This window comes from Solanum tuberosum, unplaced genomic scaffold (genome assembly GCF_000226075.1).
Source record: "Solanum tuberosum cultivar DM 1-3 516 R44 unplaced genomic scaffold, SolTub_3.0 scf00048, whole genome shotgun sequence".
NCBI lineage: Eukaryota > Viridiplantae > Streptophyta > Magnoliopsida > Solanales > Solanaceae > Solanum > Solanum tuberosum.
Window position 1 is genome coordinate 1,336,827 of NW_006238976.1, and position 20,366 is coordinate 1,357,192.

The 20,366-nt window shown below is 33.1% G+C and overlaps 3 protein-coding genes across 4 annotated transcripts; 1 reads left to right on the top strand and 2 right to left on the bottom strand.

Moving 5' to 3' along the window:
- The first annotated feature begins 1,329 nt into the window (after positions 1-1,329).
- LOC102601352 (ABC transporter C family member 10-like) lies at positions 1,330-8,522 on the top strand. 2 transcript variants are annotated; one of them, XM_006343838.2, is made up of 12 exons: positions 1,330-1,536; positions 2,670-4,711; positions 4,819-5,139; positions 5,219-5,305; positions 5,470-6,057; positions 6,138-6,302; positions 6,395-6,689; positions 6,779-6,993; positions 7,075-7,380; positions 7,750-7,813; positions 7,996-8,235; positions 8,339-8,522. In XM_006343838.2, exons 2-12 carry the CDS (start codon positions 2,690-2,692, stop codon positions 8,461-8,463), a joined length of 4,428 nt encoding a protein of 1,475 aa, XP_006343900.1. In that variant the 5' UTR covers positions 1,330-1,536; positions 2,670-2,689; the 3' UTR covers positions 8,464-8,522. The 2 variants fall into 2 exon arrangements, with proteins under 2 accessions (XP_006343900.1, XP_015162620.1); XM_015307134.1 differs by lacking the exon at positions 1,330-1,536 and adding an exon at positions 2,296-2,368.
- A 116-nt stretch (positions 8,523-8,638) lies between these two features.
- Positions 8,639-10,548, bottom strand: LOC102601688 (BTB/POZ domain-containing protein POB1-like). The gene is made up of 4 exons (XM_015307135.1): positions 10,213-10,548; positions 10,064-10,121; positions 9,674-9,953; positions 8,639-9,564 (listed from the first exon to the last, which is right to left on the bottom strand). The coding sequence occupies exons 1-4, from the start codon at positions 10,444-10,446 to the stop codon at positions 8,748-8,750; spliced, it is 1,389 nt and encodes a 462-aa protein (XP_015162621.1). The 5' UTR covers positions 10,447-10,548; the 3' UTR covers positions 8,639-8,747.
- A 4,199-nt stretch (positions 10,549-14,747) lies between these two features.
- On the bottom strand, positions 14,748-16,453 carry LOC102582161 (BTB/POZ domain-containing protein POB1-like). The gene is made up of 4 exons (XM_006343954.2): positions 16,217-16,453; positions 16,073-16,130; positions 15,672-15,951; positions 14,748-15,553 (listed from the first exon to the last, which is right to left on the bottom strand). The coding sequence occupies exons 1-4, from the start codon at positions 16,451-16,453 to the stop codon at positions 14,749-14,751; spliced, it is 1,380 nt and encodes a 459-aa protein (XP_006344016.1). The 3' UTR covers position 14,748.
- Positions 16,454-20,366: the final 3,913 nt, after the last annotated feature.

Consider the following 20,366-nt stretch of genomic DNA (forward strand, 5'->3'; position numbering starts at 1 on the left):
TATGTTGCTAGTTTAGCAATAATACAAAAAGTGGTAAATATTTGTAGCTAAATCAATTGGAATAGATTTACCTGAAGTAGACTCTTCTTGGAGGAGAAATCTAACTGAAAGAAGGCAAATGGAATAATGGGACAAACACACATTATGAAGAGTATTTTAAAGAATATGAAAAGATTGACCATAATAAATATCATGGAGAAGATAAAACTACACCTATGTACAACCAGTAAAAATCAAGAAATTTAATATTAATATAAATGAAGAATGTAAAAAGACTCTATGGAAGATGAAAGAAATAAAATTTAATGAGTAAAATAATTTAGGGAACTTATACACATGTGACCTGACCATAATTAATTGTTGTTACACAATGTCTTCCTCACCCTTACCAAACGTTTTTGTTCCTCTAAACATGTAGTGAAGGAGAAGGTGAAAGAGATAAAAAAATTATGGCAGTAAACATTTTCAGAAAGCATTAATATAGTATTTGGATTCATTGAATTTGAGGGGCTAATGAATTTTGTTATATTTTCTTATGTAAACAAAAGTTATTTAAATGAAGATTTGCTTTTATTTCAAGGATAAAATGGTAAACTAATTTTTAATTCATTATTATTATGGATATTAATTATTATTTATGAATAATAACTCAACTTTATAGGGTTATTTTGGTATTTCAACTTTTAAATTAATTAATTTACCAAGTATGTAATTCATCATTAGTTTGTGCTAATTATAACAGAAGAAAATCAAAAGTTTAAACGATTGCAAGCTTCCATAGTAAGTATTTATTGAAGCAATAACTTAGCATTTAATATAATTTTATGAATATAATTTATCTGAAATTTTTTATAACTCTGCACGGTAGGAGTAACTGAGGTACACTGAAGGGTCATTTTAACGGTTGCCAAACTTTTTGATTTCCTTTTGTCATTTAATAGGATATCATCCAACTGTACAAATATTCATTGTATCTATATTAATTCATGTCATAGATTGTGAGTTGTCCATTTTTAGAATATTAATATTATTATTAAAAATATATTAGGATATTTATTATAATTAATGTGTATTTATATTTTTGTTCATAAATATGTAATAATAGTGTTTAATAGAAAATACAATAGTTTTTATTAATATTTAATGTATATTTACATTTTTGTCCATAAATATTATGATGTTATAAGGACATTTTTGTAATTCAACTTTTGACATAGAGGCTTCCCACTTATAATATAATATATATATATGATGATCCATAAATATTATGATGTTACAAAGACATTTTTGCAATTCAACTTTTGACATAGAGGCTTCCCACTTATAATATAATATGATATGATGATATGGTATTCAACAAACAAGAATGGAGTTATGTTATATTGTACACACAAGCTACTTGAAAAGTTCATTGAAGTTGAGGGGATCAAATAAAAGATTGTTCTTGGAGCTGAAATTGTTCGAAATCTTACGGAAAATACTTTTTTACAAACATTGTAGGAAATTCTCATAGTTTGAGGTGTTTAGACAAGAAAGGTAAATTCCAAAACTTTTGATTTTATTACTTTTTTTTTCTTGATTTGATATACTTTAGCTAGTTATGTTAATGTGTTTTGTTCACTTTTAAGTTCAAAGATTAGTGCTTTAAGATTCGATTACACTAGAAATAAAGTCAGGATTTGAAGTTTATGAGTTTGGATCCTAGTCTTTTCTGAGTTATTGAGTTTTAAAATAGTGTTTTGTATATACATTTGATGAATATTTTACGATAATATAGAGTTCGGACTAAAGCTATTGAGTTCTGCTGAATCCGTAAGGGAAGGTCTAGGCAGAGAAATGGTGAACAAAAGCAAAAACACATGTAGGTGCTTTTCAAACTAATAATCAGTGTTGACAATGAAGCAAAAGATCTTCACAATAATGGAAATGCTTGTTTATGATATGCTCTCTCTTTAATCTGAAAGTGGGACCTTATTTGATTAAAGTAGATGCTCTTTTTGTACATTGTAAATAGACACTCAAACTCGGACTCAACTAACAAGTAAACACTTCAACTTTGAGAGTGCACATCTAGATATCTCAACTAACAACTAAACACTCCAATTCGTCTCCTATGTGTCTCGCAAACACCCTATGCTGATGTGACAGGTAAATTTGGATGTGTCTAGATGATCATTTTGAAAGTTGGAGTGTTTAACTCATGACACAATGGAGATGAGTTGAGGTGTCTAGACGTGCATACTCAAAGCTGGAGTGTTTAATTAGTTGCCAGCTGAGGCCAAGTTAAAGTATTATGCCTTATAAAAAGCACCAGCTTTGAAAGAGTAATGATTTGCACTTTCAGCTGTTGGCATCTTGCAATCAAAAGGTTATTTTACTTCTGAACTGACTGTTTCTTGATTATGATTGTTTACGGGATTTTTTTAAAGTCTGAACATGAAAAATTGTATAATACTGGACTGAAACGAGCTTAAATGGAGAAACATTGTTAGTGAGGGTTCATTTAGTCGTCGACTCCACTTGCTTGAGATGGAGGGCATTGTAGTAATCGTTGCTGTCGTTATGAAAATCCAAATGAACCTTTCCTGTTATATTTTGTCTTTTGAATACTCTTACATGATTGTTACACATTAGTGGATACAAAATTTTAATTAGTTTTTATTCTTTAGATTATCAGGGATATATAATCATGGATCTCTGGCTGGTTTTCTGTGGGAAGTATGAGTGTTCACAGAAGGCTGGAGAGAGTTGCAGTTCAACTTTTCTTGATCCATTTTCATGCACCAGTCACATATTGGTCATTTTTGCAAATATCCTGCTTCTGATGATTCTTGTTTTCCTCTTTTCTACCAAGTTTTCATCAAGAAAGAGCGTGTCGTCTTCTGAGTTCCAAGGCAATTCTATCTTGTCAAGTTTTTCCTACATTTTCAATGGCAGTTTAGCTTTAGCATACTTGAGTTTTGGGACATGGAAAGTTTTGCAGAAACTCATCGCGGAACAAACTGCTCTACCGCTACTTCAATGGCTAGTTCCGTTGTCACAAGGGCTCATGTGGTTGCTGCTGAGTTTACTTTCCATTTACAAGAAGCAGTATACTTCTTCACCAGGGAAGCTATGTGTTTTTCTTGCAAGCTTACTAGCAGCATTTCTTTGTATTTCATCCGTATGGCAAGTAATCGTAGAGAATGTAGTGTACGAAAAATCAGTCTTGGACATGTTACCACTACTAGGAGTGATTTTAATGACCGTTTCTGCATCCAAAGGCCAAAGGAAATTAAGCACTTGTGAACCTCTTCTGGGAGAAGAAGCCGATAATGCCCGTGGTAAAGTTGAATCAAATGAGAATACAACTCCATTTGCAAAAGCTGGAATATTTAGTAGAATGTCATTTTGCTGGTTGAATGATTTACTGAAGAAGGGCAAGGAGAAAACTCTCAATGATGAGGACATTCCAGAGTTGAGGCCGGAGGATCAAGCTGGGACGTTGTACTCGTTGTTTAAGGATCAAGTAAATAAAAGAAAGCAAAAAAGTTCAAATGCTCGGCCTTCTGTATTTTCAGTGATAGTCTGCTGTCAATGGAAAGCCATTGTGGTATCTGGATTGTTCGCGCTGATTAAGACGGTGACTGTGTCAATAGGGCCCTTGTTTCTTTATGCCTTCATTGAACTTGCTAAAGGAAATGGAGCTTTCAAATATGAAGGTTATGTGCTAGCCGGGGGAATCCTTATTGCTAAATGCATAGAATCATTAGCAGAGAGGCAATGGTTTTTCAGGACTAGATTAATCGGTCTTCAAGTTAAATCCTTGTTAACTGCAGCTATATACGATAAGCAACTCCGCCTTTCAAACACTGCTAAGAATACTCACTCACCTGGTGAGATAATAAATTATGCTACAGTTGATACCTTTAAAGTTGGTGAATTTCCATATTGGTGTCATCAAATATGGACAACGGGCGTTCAGGTATGCATTGCATTAGTCATAATGTATTATGCTGTAGGACTGGCTACCGTACCAGCTCTACTATTAGTTGTAGCAAGTGTGCTAGGAAATTCTCCGGTTGCCAAATCACAGCACAAGTACTTGACAGAGCTTATGATCGCGCAAGACAGAATGCTAAGGGCCATAACTGAAGCTCTTACTAGTATGAAAGTGTTGAAGTTATACGCGTGGGAGAAGCATTTTAAGAATGCAATTGAAAAGCTAAGAGAAAACGAATACCGATGGTTATCAGCAGTGCAGATGCAGAAAGGCTATTACCTGGTTTTGTTTTGGTCAACGCCAATTATAGTATCTGCGGTTACTTTCTGGTCTTGCTACTTACTCAAAGTCCCTCTTAATACCACTAATGTCTTCACATTCCTTGCCACTTTACGCATTGTTCAGGAACCTGTTAGGTCAGTTCCTGATATTCTTGGAGTATTCATAGAAGCAAAAGTCTCTTTATCTCGAATTGTGGAATTTCTTGAGGCTCCCGAGTTGCAAAACAGACGTATTGAGCAGAAGTACCGGGGGAAGGAACTTGAGCATTCCATAATCATCAAGTCCAATGGAATATCATGGGATGCAAATTCACATAATCCTGCAGTGAAAAGTGTAAACCTTCATGTCAAACAAGGGCAAAAGTTAGCTATCTGTGGAGAGGTTGGTTCTGGTAAGTCAACTCTTTTAGCTGCAATCCTCGGAGAGGTTCCATACGTTGATGGCTTGGTAAGTTTTACGTTGACTTCTCATTCTCATTTAATTGTCACATTTTTTCTGCAATACTTGGATATCAGCAAATGCTAAGCCTGTTTCATTGGCTTCTCAATTTTCAGGTTCAAGTTCATGGAATGGTGGCATACGTCTCTCAGAATGCATGGATTCAGACAGGAACAATAAGAGAGAACATACTTTTTGGTTCCACAATGGATCAAATCAAATACCAAGAAGTACTTGAAAGGTGTTCTCTTGTCAAGGACCTTGAAATGTTTCCTTTTGGTGACCAAACGATTATTGGAGAAAGAGGTGTTAACCTCAGTGGCGGACAGAAGCAGCGAGTTCAGCTGGCACGTGCACTGTATCAAGATGCTGACATATATCTATTGGACGATCCATTCAGCGCAGTTGATGCACATACCTCAACCTGTCTATTTAATGTAAGAACATTTATCTCGACAAACTAAAGATCGAAAAAGCATTTTGTAAAATAGCTAACTTCGAATCTCATATGATCAGGAATATGTCATGGGAGGTCTTTCTGGAAAGACAGTCTTGCTTGTGACTCATCAAGTAGATTTCCTTCCTACATTTGATTCAATATTGGTTAGTAATCTATTCTTCATAGCTTAATCTCACCTACTATGCATCATGATCCTGTACTTAATACATTTAAACTTCCACTTCATTTCGATGAGCTTGTGTGCCCGACTTATTTTAGCAGATTTTACGCAAGTATGTAATCTAACATAATTCTATTTTGTTATTAGCTAATGTCTGAAGGGAACATCATTCAGTCAGCTTCCTTTGATCAGTTGCTTCTTTCTTGTGAAGAGTTTCAAAACCTCATTCATGCACATGACGAGGCGACTAAAAGTGAGAGTAATCGAGGGTGTTCTCCACAAGAAAGGACCAAAAGCTCCGTAGAGAATATTCGTCCATTATGTGAAGAAGAACAGCTAATAACACCTGTTGGTGAACAGTTGATCAAGCAAGAAGAACGAGAAACAGGATACACCGGTCTTAAGCCGTATAAACAATATCTTGGCGAAAGCAACGGCCTTTTTTACCTCCTTTTGGTTATATTTTCACACCTCCTATATATGGTTGGCCAGCTAGGACAAAATCTTGTGTTAGCTGCTGATTTACAGAGTTCAAGAACCAGCAAATTGAATCTCATCCTAATATACTCATCCATAGGTTTTGGTATGTCAGTAACCTTGTTATTTAGGTCCTATGTAGTGATTAATTTAGGCCTCAAGTCTTCAAAATCTATTTTTGCTAAGTTACTAACATCTATATTCCGAGCACCAATGTCATTTTACGACTCAACACCACTCGGAAGAATACTTAGTCGGGTAAGAAATGACAACCTAAGCTAGCCTATGACAACAATGTTTGAGAGTATATATGAAACTAACATAGTCTTGTTTTGCAGTTGTCTTCAGACCTCAGTGTTTTGGATCTTGACTTGTCATTTCGATTCAGTCAGGCTGCGTCCTCAACCTTGACCACATACTTCAGCTTAGGAATATTGGCTGCTCTCACCTGGCCAATCTTGATTATCATTATACCGATGATTTATATGACAGTGATATTACAGGCGAGCACATTAACTACTCATGATTCATTACTAGTCCTTATATCGACTACCTGCTCAACTTTTTAGTCCCACTGTTTTATTGTTCTGCATAGAGATTCTATTTTGCTTCAGCAAAGGAACTCATGAGAATTGATGGAACAACAAAGTCAGCAGTTGCTAGCCATCTTGCTGAAGCCATAGCGGGAGCAATGACCATCAGAGCTTTCGAGGAGGAGGATCGTTTTTGCACAGAATATCTACACCTTGTTGATAGAAATGCAATTGCATTTTTCCACAGCTTTTCAGCAACTGAGTGGTTGATCCAACGTCTGGAAATACTCTGCGCCTTAGTTCTCTCATCCTCGGCCTTAGCCATGGTTTTACTTCCCTTTGAAGCTTCTGACTCAGGTAATGAAATTCATTACATTATGCAGCTAATCAAACTAGAATAAAATGAAGTTTGGTTCATATACTTAGACTTAGCATTTGATTTTCAGGATATATTGGCATGGCTCTATCGTATGCTCTTTCGTTAAACGTTTTCCTAGTTTCTTCGGTCCAAACCCAATGCATGCTAGAAAACTCCATCATTTCAGTAGAAAGACTTGAGCAATACATGCATATTCCTAGCGAACACCCTGAAATTATACAAGACAATAGACCTGATCCCTCTTGGCCTTTCATTGGTAAAGTGGAGATTATTGATTTAAAGGTTAGTATCCTAGCTCCTTAGTTATCGATCTTCATTTATTCATCGATGTAGAACATAGATCACACGCGATTTATATTCCAGGTCAGATATCAACCGACTGCTCCACTAGTTCTACAAGGCATTAGCTTCACAATTGAAGGTGGATATAAAGTTGGAATTGTTGGCAGGACAGGTAGTGGGAAAACAACTCTTATCAGTGCCTTGTTTCGCTTGGTAGAGCCAACAGAAGGAATGATCATCATAGATGGCCTAAACATTTCAACGATTGGGATTCATGATCTTCGATCTTCTTTATCAATCATTCCACAAGATCCCACGCTTTTTAGTGGAACTGTTAGATACAATCTTGATCCACTGTCAGAGCACACCGATCAGGAGATATGGGAGGTAACATTTCTTATAAACATTGTCAAAATTTATCATTCTGCAGCATAAAATCTTTCATTCTGCTGCAAAATTACCTTATAGAGCTGACTCGCATTCAACGAGTAGCAACTCATAAATACTTTTTGACTTATCTACGCGTGTGGTACCCTTTCGAGACAAAACACCTAACCCCCTCCATTCTATTTCTGTTGTTCGTCCTTTTCCCAGTGTAAAAGGAGTTTCTATTGCTCTAACAGAAGTGTTATCAGTACTTTCTACCAAACACATTAACTTTGTATTATCAAGTTCAACACTTCTATTCATACACATAACTGTTTATTTATAAAATCAATTTCAACACTTATTTCCGTTTATCATCATGTGTGCAAGGTTTTGAGGAAATGTCAACTTCGAGACGTTGTTCAACAGAAAGAAGGAAGACTAGACTCTTCAGGTAATCAAACAAACACCACATATAACATGATAATAACTTAAATCCTCTGCTCAGACTCTTCAAAAATGTCACCATGCTCGTGTCAGATCCTCCTCATGACACGGGTGCTAACAACACTTTTGATGACTCCGAGCAACATAGTAAAGTTATATAGTACTAACAATCAATAGTACTATATATAGTGTCACAAGATGGATCAAATTGGAGCATGGGACAAAGACAATTATTTTGTCTTGGAAGAGCATTATTAAAAAGAAGAAAAATATTAGTTCTTGATGAAGCAACAGCATCAATTGACAATGCAACAGATTCAATAATTCAAAAAACAATAAGGACAGAATTTGAGGATTGCACAGTTATAACAGTAGCTCACAGAATCCCAACAGTCATGGATTGCACTATGGTTCTTGCTATAAGTGATGGTAAGATTCAACAAAATAATTACTTACTTCATCAAAGGGTGTTTTCGATATGACGAAAAATATTAAATTAACATGAAATATTAAATTACATTTTTTTTTACAGGGAAGCTGGTAGAGTATGATAAGCCAATGAAACTTATGAATAAAGAAAGTTCATTATTTGGGCAGCTTGTTAATGAATATTGGTCACATTCTCAACATGTTGACATACAAATTAAATCAATATGAGTAACCAATATGGAACTCATTAATTAGAATTTAAGTTATATACATTTAATTCGCGCTTACATGGCATGTTATGTTATTTTTTTTCTAGTTATCAATTAATACTTACTACACATCAATTTATAAGTTCAATAAATCATTGCATCAACAAGCCAAAATAGAATTTAAAGCATAGATGCAACTTTTATAGAAACTACTTAAATAAACATCCCAAAAAAGTCACTGAAACTACTCAACAAGTTTGATTTTACTAATTCACAACACTGCAAATATGGCAACAGGCAAATTCATTCCCTGATCACAGTAATATCAGCACGAATATGCAGAATTTCATCGATGAAATACAAACTATCTTCACTCAGAAAAGGGATCCAAGTTACACCACAAAGGTTGTGGCACCCCACAACGATGCCACTACTCAAGGTGTGGCTTCCCTTATACATGCTCACAAATTCGTTGTCTGGTCTCACACGCACTGAAAACTCGTAATCAACTGCAAGTGGCTCAGACTCCTCCCCTTGCATACCCAGGAACAACCCCAAGCAATGGTAAACACCTTGTTGCTCTATGTTGCAATGTGCGGAAAGGAAAAGCTCTTGTCCACCCAAATGGAAACCCTGTGAAAAGATTTTACCTTCAGGAAAGAGGTTAGTACACTCATCATTTTTCAAATCTAGGTAAACAACAGACTGCTGATGAGGTGCTTCAAACTCGAGAGCTTTAACAGGTCTGAGTTTGTATGCCCGCTCCACATAACGCTTGTTGAAAGTATTCTCCACCCTGGCAGCAATTTCACCCTGCTGATACGGTGGTTCGGCCTTGTAAAAAAGAGCCTCCAAGACAAACTTTGAAGCAAGCTCCCAACCAAAGTCATTGCACGTCATGATTTCCTTCAGCTTCGTGCATGTCATGGCTGGAAACCGAATGAGGAAACAGAGATGTGAGGTCCATACTTGTCGTCGTTCCTCAAGCTTTGGGTAATGCATACGAGCCCACTTCAATGCAAAGTCATAGACAACATCCTCTGATGCAATCTCAAGAAGATCACTGGACAGAACAACCTCAATTCCAGAAAGAGACAAACTCAATGCCTCTTTTTCGAACCTAAAGGATTCAAGGAAAAAGAATGAAATGGAAATGCAAATCATTCATACTCTATTAGCAGTATAGATGGTTAATGTAAAAGTGTCTGGAGAGTTTTAAGTCTACTCACTTTGTTATGTCCGTAAAACGAAGAAGAAGGAACACGTTGGCAGCATCTGCCAACGGCCGAACAACATTAACCTTTAATACTTTGGAAGGAAGATCCAAATAAAGCAACGCGGTTTCAGTTGTCATGGGTTGATTCTGCAATTCATTGCTGCAGTATCTCATGCATGACGCCGCCTCAAACTTATCAGCAATCATCAACACATCAAGCAGACCAGTTGGTGTTTTAGCTGATAATGTATTACAATACGTAAACTTCAACAGGTCCATGAGGGCTGCTTCTTCTGCTCAAATAAAATTGACAAAGGCAAACACACATTAACATTTGGTTTTATTACTTGATTCAATCAAGTGGAATGAACTTTCTCACAAGAAAAGAAAAATTAATACTTACCTGACTCATGAATTTGAACAATTACATACCGTTGCTCTTCCGTGCCATTCGAGAACAACTAATAAGAAAACAAATAGTAGTAATTAAAAAAAGAAGAAGCAGGGAATGCCAATTGAAAAAACAAATGTATTGTATTAAGGAGTACTCACCTTAAAAAAGAAAATACTCTTTGCAGCAACAATTGGAGAACTGATGTGTACAGTTCTCAAGCAAAGAGGATGGCTTTTAGTCATCGCAATGTTAGGAGACGATTTCTCAAGCCTTCCTATAGCTGCTTCTTCTCGTTTGTCATCAGCATCAGACAAGCGAAAGAGATAAGGGTACATAATGAAATAATTAGGAAAAACCAAGAAAGTAACGGTGCAGAACTCCCAAATAACCATTTCAAGTTACATCTCATAAGTTTCAGCATCAAACATAACCATATAAAAGCAAATTCACATGCTCATTCATTCTTACCTTTATTTTAACAAAAAAGAGAATTTAAATTGAAGATATAAATTTATATTTGTAAAGGAAATGCAACCACATCCCAACAAGGAGGAAAAAGCCCTAAATTCATAAACCGTCTTTCGCATAACAATTACTTCTATAATTCAAGTCTAAACTAGTTGAATTTAGCTATATGAATCATCTATATTGCTTTCACTCCATTTGGATTGGTAAACTTACCTTTTTCATCCATTGACCAAAAAGAAATTCTCAAGTGAAAAAAATCGTTTTCAGATCTATGATTAGAAAATAAAAATCTATGGACTAAAAGATGTTATAAACCCTATCTATTAATAATTATAGGTGTTAAACCTTAACATAGAAGTTGAAAAAGAGTCCATTTTATTTCTTGGTTTTTTCTCCTCCTATAACAAAAAATCTATGGTAAATTAGTGTTCTTTTTTCATTCATGAAAACAATCCAAGGCAAAAAGATGTTAAACTATTATGCAGAATCAAAGATCTAACTGATTTCTTCTGTTTAAAAGCAAAAATCTATGAACTAAAAGATGTTAAATCCGATCTATTAAAAATGTAGGTGTTTAATTCTAACACATAAAATGAAAAATAGTCCATTTTATTTCTTGGTCCTCCTGTAACAAAAAATTTATGATAAAATTAGTGTGTGTTTTTCATTCAAGAAAACAATCCAAGGTAAAAAGATGTTAAACTCTTATGCAAAATCGAAGATCTAATCGTTTTCTCCTGTTTAAAAGCAAAAATCTATGGGCTAAAAGATTTTAAAATCGAATGTAGGTGTTTAACTCTAACATAGAAGTTGAAAAAAAAGTCAATTTTATTTCTTGGTTTCTTCTCCTCCTGAACAAAAGATCTATTGTAAAATTAGTGTGTGTTTTTTCATACATGAAAACAATCCAAGACAAAAAAGATGTTAAACTTTTATGCAGAATCAAAGATTTAATCGATTTCTTCTGTTTAAAAGCAAAAAATCAATGGACAACAAGATGTTAAACCCTATCTTTTAAAAATTTATGGTAAAATTGGTGTTTAAAGTTGAAAGACGGTCCATTTTATTTTTTGATTTCTTCTCCTCTTGTACAAAAAATCTATGGTAAAATTGGTGTTTTTTTTTCATCCACGAAAATAATCCAAGGAAAGATGTTAAACTCTTATGCAGAATCAAAAATCTAATCGATTTCTTCTATTTAAAAGCAAAAATCTATGGGGAAAAAAGATAGATCTTTCATCTGTAATGAAATGAAAACAGAAAATCAAATCATCAAGCATTCAAAAAGAACAAACATTTCATGATTTTTTTTCTTTTCTCACACCAAAAATGTACCCAAAAGTGAAAAAAAAAAGAGTAAGTAAACCCTAATTTAAAATTAAGAAAAGCAAACCATTTCTTCTTGTTATGATTTCTTCTCTCTTACGCTTGCCTTTCCGGGCTGAATCATCAACACTGCAACCTTCTGGTCTGAGCTCCATTGAATCTGGTACAATCTCTATCATCAACACTCGATCTGAGTAATTCCTGTCATTAAACGCAAATCCATAGTCTGGTTGTGATTCCGATACATTCGAGGAATGTAGAAAATTCATTTTCACAATTGAATCAAAGCACAAAGTTTTTTTTCACAGAGAAAATTAGGAGAAATGCAAAGAAAACCATAGATTGACTCATTGAAGCACTATAAATAATTGTTTTGCTTCATTGTTTAATTTGTACTTACCATAATTAATTACAAAGTTTACTGATTTTAATAGTTGTTTGTCCTGTAATGCAAATAAAACAAAATATGAAAGCCAAATTCAAAATTAGTTCTTCTAATTGATACCATTTTTCTTCTTCTTTGAGTAGTTGGATGACACCGTTTTGAATTGCTCCAAATCTCTAATTTGTATCAAAAATTTTAAAAGCATTAAATTCATGACTCTATTTTTTTTTTGCTTTCTTCCATTGAAGTTCTTCATAGCTCCATTAAATCAAAAAATTATTAAAGTATTTTAAAAAATCCTTTTGAAATATTTTAAAAGAAAAAAATAAGGTAAATAAATCAAATAACATCTTAACCGTACTCAAAGCCTGAGCTTTAAAATATAAAATCATATCAAATTAATTCATTTATGTTTTTGAAAAATGTTACAGCCTTGTGGGCAATCCATATTCCAAATTAATATTACTCTACACTTTCAATCACCTGAAAATTAAAATCAAGAATCTACTAAACACAAAGTTATAACAACCAAAAAACTAAAATATGAGGTGCAAGGTGGATCATAAGTCACTTTTCGAGCTCAATGTTGCATAGCTCCGAAGAAAAATTTGTGTCCCTAAAGCAAATAATACGTGTCATGAACTAAAATCGTGACATAACAGGTTATAGGATTAGAAGCATCAACATTGTCTTTTTAACAAAAATATATACTAGTATTACATAATTTCTAAGATTTTATAAAATATCCTAAACACAAGTACAACTAAAAGAAGGAAAAAGATGGCCATGAATATTATGTACTAACACCTGTGGAAATGCAACTATACAAGTAAACTTTAAAAACACAAAATCAGCTATAACAAGAATAATGACGCTTCAGTCTCAAATGAGTTGAAGTTGGCTATACGATCTCCAGTTCTTCATTTAAGTTCATGTTATATAACCATCATACTACATAAAATAAAATAAAAAATAAGCTAAAATATGTACTCGACATTAATACAAAGAATTTCTAGGTCTTCCAAAATAACTTCCTTGCATGTAATTTTAGGTCTAAGGTTGCATGTCCACTTTTGTTAAATTTCACTTACCTTAACTTTACACATATCGACCGATGCATCTATAGGTCGAGACTCGAGATAGAAGTAGCTAATCTCAATAAAATGACACAAACTATGGAAACCAATCAAACCATAATGTTTCCCAAAAACTCACATTCCTCTGCTTAATAAAATGTTGCATCATAAACCATAAACACAAGTTAAGAGAATGTAACATTGATAGGTTGAAGTAATGACAAGACAAGTTTCACAAATAATCATTGTACACAATCTAGCAGAAATGGTATCCACAAGCAAATATAGAATTTGAAGCACATATAGATGGAACTTTATAGAAACTACTTAAATACACACATTCCAAAGTCACTTGAATCAACATCATCTCAAAGTCACTAAAACTACTCAACAATTCTGATTTTACTAATTTACAACACTGCAAATAATTCATTCCGTGATCACACTAATCTCAAAAAATGCATAAGTATCCCCAACCTATGCCCAAAATCTCAGAGACACACTTATACTATACTAAGGTTCTATTACCCCCCTGAACTTATTTTATAAATAATTTTCAACCTCTTTTCGGCCTACGTGGCACTATTTTTTGGGCCTAGCACGTGTTGACAATTTTTTCAAGCTATCTGGTTGATAGTACCACGTAGGCCGAAAAGGAGTAGAAAATTATTTTAAAAATAAGTTCGGGGGTAATAGGACCTTAGTATAATATAAGTGTGTCTCTGGGATTTCGGGCATAGATTGGGGGGTACTTATGCATTTTCCCTATTTTTTAAGTCAATACATCGTTCGATAATTGTTAACTCGAATCAATTGATATCTTATTAGTTGGCCTGAGAATTAGTATATTTAAAAGTCGATAACTGATAACTCAAATCTTTAAGTCTAATAATTATCCGCTCGATAAAGCAGCCCTACTAAATAGTCCCTTAATTAAGTGTCTCTTTTGAACATCTGTACTGTACATAATTAGGGCAAGAGACTGAAACAAACTTGTATGTTAAAAGAATCAATTATTAGATGACATGTCTAATATTTTTAAGAAAGAATTAACTAAAAATAAAATAAATGTAGTTTTAAAAAATACCAATACCATCCTTCCTACAAAAAGTGAAACTTTTCCATTTTCATCAAACATGACACACATTTTGTTGTTCTTCCGTTGATCACCTCTGTTAAATCCTTGAACTTGATCGATAAATATAGGTTTGTCTTATAATATCAAGCTTTCTAAGACTCGTGAGTCGTGATAGTGCATCATAAACCATGAAATCAGTAGGCAGTTAAAGCTTGTAGTGCAAAGGAATTCTATAGCAGAAATGGTATCCACAAGCCAAAATAGAATTTGAAGCATATATATAGATAGAAACTACTTAAATACACACATCCAAAGTCACTAAAACTACTCAACAAGTCTAATTTACAACACTGTAAATAATTCATTCCCTGACCACAGTAATCTCAGCACGAATATGCAGAACTCCGTTGATGAAATACAAACCATCTGCATTCAGAAAAGGGGTCCAACCTATATCACAAAGGTTCCGGCATCCCACAACGATGCCACTATTAAGGGTATGGCTTCCCTTATACATGTTCACAAATTCGTTGTCTGGTCTAAGACGCACTGAAAACTCGTAATCAACTGCAAGTGGATCAGACTCCTCCCCTTGCATACCCAGGAACAACCCCAAGCAATGCTGAAAACCTTGTTGGTCTATGTTGCAATGCGCGGAAAGGAAAAGCTCTTGTCCACCAAAATGGAAACCCTGTGAATAGAGTTTGCCTGCAGGAAAGAGGATAGCACACTCATCTCTTTTCAAATCCAGGTAAACAACAGAATGCTGATGAGGTGCTTCGAACTCGAGAGCTTTAACAGGTCTGAGTTTGTATGCCCGCTCCACATAACGATTCCCCAACTTGGCAGCAATTGCACGTTGCTGATAAGGTTCTTCGGCCTTGTAAAAAAGAGCCTCGAACACAAACTTTGAAGCAAGCTCACGACTGAAGTCATTGCACGTCATGATTTTCTTCAGCTTCGTGCATGTCATGGCTGGAAATCGGATGAGGAAACAAAGATGTGTAGTCCATACTTCTCGTCGATCCTCAAACTTTGGGTAATGCATAGGAGCCCACTTCAACGCAAAGTCATAGACAGCATCCTCTGATGCAATCTCAAGAAGATCACTGGACAGAACAACCTTAATTCCCGAAAGAGGCAAACTCAATGCCTCTTTTTCGAACCTGAAGGATTCAACGAAAAAGAATGAAATGAAGACTGATATGGAAATGCAAATCATTCACACTCTATAAGTAGTATAGATGGTTAATGTAAAAATGTGGAGAGTTTAAGTCTACGCACTTGTTTATGTCCCTGAAACGGAGGATAATAAACAGATTGGCCGCATCTGCTAATGGCTGAATTGCATCAACATTTAATACTTTGGAAGGAAGATCCAAATAGCGCAATGCTGTTTCAATTGTCATGTGTTGATTCTGCAGTTCATTGCTGCAGTATCTCATGCAAGACGACACCTCAAACTTATCAGCCGCCATCAGCACATCAACAAGACCACTTGGTGTTTTACTTGATAAACTATTGCAATATATAAACTTCAACAGGTCCATCAGAGCGGCTTCTTCTGCTCAATAAAATTGACAAAGACAAACACACATTAAGATTTGGTTTTATTACTTGATTCAATCAAGAAAGAAATGTAGTGGAATGAACTTTCTCACAAGAAAGTAAAAATTAATACGTACCCGACTCATGAATTTGTACAATTACATACCGTTGCTCTTCCGTGCCATTCGAGAACAACTAATAAGAAAACAAATAGTTGAAATTAAAAATAAAACAAGGAATGCCAATTGATGGGAAAATGTATTGTATTAAGGAGTACTCACCTTAAGAAAGAAACCACTTTTGGCAGCAAGAATAGGAGAACTGATATTTACCGTTCTCACATTAAGAGGATGACTTTTAGTCATCACAATGTTAGGAGGCAATTCCTCAAGCCTTCCTATAGCTGCTTCTTCTCGTTTGTCATCAACATTAGACAAGTGAAAGAGATAATAATCATACAAAATGAAATAATTACGAAAAGGCAAGTAAGTAACAGTGCAGAACTTCCAAATAACCATTTCAAGTTATATCTAAGTTTCAGCATCAAACATGACCATATAAAAACGAATTCAAATGCTCATTCATTCTTACATTTTCTTTAACAAAAAAGAGAATTCTAAACTGAAGATAAAAATTGCAGCAATTGTATTTGTAAAGAAAATGCAACCACATCCCATACAAGCGAAAAAAACCCTAAATCCATAAACTGTCTTTTGCATAACAAGTACTTCTATAATTCAAGTCTAAGCTAGTTGAATTTTGCTATATGAATCATCTACATTGCTTCCACTTCATTTGGAGTGGTAAACTTACCTTTTTCATCCATTAATCAAAATGGAATTTCCAAGTGAAAAAATCCGATTTCAGATCTATGATTAGAAACCAAAAATCTATGGACTAAAAGATGTTATAAACCCTATTTATTTAAAATTGTAGTTATTTAACCCTAATACAGAAGTTGAAAACAATCCATTTTATTTCTTGTTTCTTCTCCTCCTATAACAACAACTCTATGGTAAAATTAGTGTGTGTTTTTTCATTTATGAAAACAATCCAAGGCAAAAAGATGTTAAACTTTTATGCATAATCAAAAATCTAATCGTTTTCTTCTGTTTAAAAGCAAAAATTTATGGACAAAAAGATATTAAACTCGATCTATTAAAAATGTAGGTGTTTAACTCTTGCACAAAATTTGAAAAACAGTCCATTTTATTTCTTGGTTTCTTCTCCTCCCTTAACAAAAATTCTACAGTAAAATTAGTGTTTTTTTTTTCATTCATGAAAACAATTCAAGGCAAAAAGATGTTAAACTCTTGTGCAGAATTAAAGATCTAATCGTTTTCTTCTGTTTAAAAGCAAAAATCTATGGACTAAAAGATGTTAATCCCAATTTATTAAAAATGTAGGTGTTTAACTCTAATATAGAAGTTGAAAAACAGTCCATTTTATTTCTTGATTTATTCTTCTCCTATAACAAAAAATCTATGGTAAAATTAGGGTTTTTTTAATTCACCAAAACAATCCATGGAAAGATGTTAAACTCTTATGCATAATCGAAAATCTAATCGATTTCTTCCGTTTAAAAGCAAAATCTAGATTTTTTATCTGTAATGAAATGAAATGAAAACAGAAAATCAAATCATCAAGCATTCCAAAAAATAAACATTTCATGATTTTTTTTCTTTTCTCACACAAAAAATGCACCCAAAAATGAAATAAAAAATGCAACTAAAACCTAATTTAGATTTTTTATCTGTAATGAAATGAAAATAGAAAATCAAATCATCAAGGAATCCAAAAAAACAAACATTTCATGATTTTTTTTCTTTTCTCACACAAAAAATGCACCCAAAATTGAAATAAAAAATCAAATCATCAAGCATTCCAAAAAACAAACATTTCATGATTTTTTTTTTCTCACTCCAAAAATGCACCCAAAAATGAAATAAAAAATGCAACTAAAACCTAATTTAGATTTTTTATCTGTGGTGAAATGAAATGAAAACATAAAATCAAATCATCAAGCATTCAAAAAAACAAACATTTCATGATTTTTTTTTCTTTTCTCACACCAAAAATGCACCTAAAAATGAAATAAAAAATGCAACTAAAATCTAATTTAGATTTTTTATCTGTAGTGAAATGAAATGAAAACATAAAATCAAATCATCAAGCATTCAAAAAAACAAACATTTCATGATTTTTTTTCTTTTCTCACACCAAAAATGCACCCAAAAATGAAATCATCAAGCATTCAAAAAAACAAACATTTCATGATTTTTTTTCTTTTCTCACACCAAAAATGCACCCAAAAATGAAATAAAAAATGCAACTAAAACCTAATTTAGATTTTTTATCTGTAATGAAATGAAAACAAAAAATCAAATCATCAAGAATTAAAAAAAAAATATTTCATGATTTTTTTTTAGCACCCAAAAATTAAATAAAAAATCAAATCATCAAGCATTCCAAAAAACAAACATTTCATGATTTTTTTTTCTTTTCTCACACCAAAAATGCACCCAAAAATGAAATAAAAAATCAAATCATCAAGCATTTCAAAAAACAAACATTTCATGATTTTTTTTTCTTTTCTCACACCAAAAATGCACCCAAAAATGAAATGAAAAATGCAACTAAAACCTAATTAATTTTTTTTTCTGTAATGAAATGAAATGAAAACAGAAAATCAAATCATCAAGCATTCAAAAAAGCAAACATTTCATGATTTTTTTTCTTTTCTCACACCAAAAATATACCAAAAAACGTAACTAAACCCTGATTTAAAATTAAGAAAAGCAAACCATGTCTTCTTGTTTTGATTTCTTCTCTCTTTCGCTTGCCTTTCCGGGCTGAATCATCAACAGTGCAACAACCTTCTGGTTTGAGCTCCATTGAATTCGGTACGATCTCTATCATCAACACCCGATCTGAGTAATTCCTGTCATTAAACGCAAATCCATAGTCCGGTTGAGATTTTGATATATTCAAAGTAAGTAGAAAATTCATTTTCAAAATTGAATCGAAGCACAAAGTTTTTTCACAAAGAAAATTGGGAGAAATGTAGGTGGGAACTGAAGAAAATTGGTGATTGAAGCACTTTAAATAAGTGTTTTACTTCTTTATTTTTGTAATTATCTTAATCAGTTACAAAATTTAGTGATTTTCATGGCTGTTTGTCTAGTAACGCAAATAAAACAAAATATAAAAGCCAAATTCAAAATTAGTTCTTTTAATTTATACCTTTTTTCTTGTTTTCTTCTTCTTTGAGTAGTTGAATGACATCTCTCTAAATTTCTCTAATTTGTATCAAAACTTTCAAAAGCATTAAATTCGTAACTCTATTTTTTTGTTTTTTTGCTTTCTGTCATTGAAGAAGTTCTTCATAGCTCCATTGCATATCATTATTTCACACTAATTCCTCTCATTAAAAGCAAATGAATAGTCCAGTAGTGTGTACCCAAAGCCATTAGAGTTTTTTCACAAATTGAATCAATGAGAGAAATTTAAGAAAAACCTCAAATGTTTACCAGATTGAGATAACACAATGAATTTCAAATCTTTTTTTTTTTTTTTGTATTTATGCCAAATCACAAAATCAGTTACAAAATGAACTTTAGTGATTCTTTGTCTTTTACACATAACAACTCAACTATAAAATCCGTAAATATATAATATAAAATATATTATTACTGTTAAATACGTGCAATTATATAAAATATTATTACTACGAAATTAATTGTATTGTTCAAAATTTTGACTATCCTATCTTAATTTTTTTTAAAAATTGGTGTGTGTAACTGATTAGCGGAGGTTGTATGTTTGTACTTTCTTTTTAATATTTTTATATATTAGTTTTTAGAATACATGTGCAAATTTGGGCACGTATATTGCACACGTGTATCCTATATTTATTAATATGAACTCAAAATTTTGTCTACTAATTAATTTTCTTGTTTTCTTCTTTGTCTTGTTTTCTCTATTGCTCCAACTGTCCAATTTCTATCAAAATTTGCTAAAACATTAATTTCATGACAAGCTGCTAGAGCTCATTACAGCTTAGTGGTAGTGGCAAGTGACAGGTCCAGGCCAGGTCGAGTCGAAAAAATATAGAACTCGTAAATATATAATATGAAATATATTATTACTGTTATATATGTGCAAATATATAAAATATTATTAATACGAAATCAATTGTGTTGGTTAAAATTTTGACTATCCTATCTTGATTGAATTTTTATTTTTTTTATGTGTGTAACTAATTAACGAAGGTTGAATGTTTGTACTTTCTTTTTAATATTTTTATATATTAGATTTTAGGATACATGTGCAAATTTGGGCACGTATTTTGCACAAGTATTTGGGTACGATCTCTATCATCAACACTTAATCTGAATAATTTCTGTCATTAAATGCAAATTCATAGTCTGG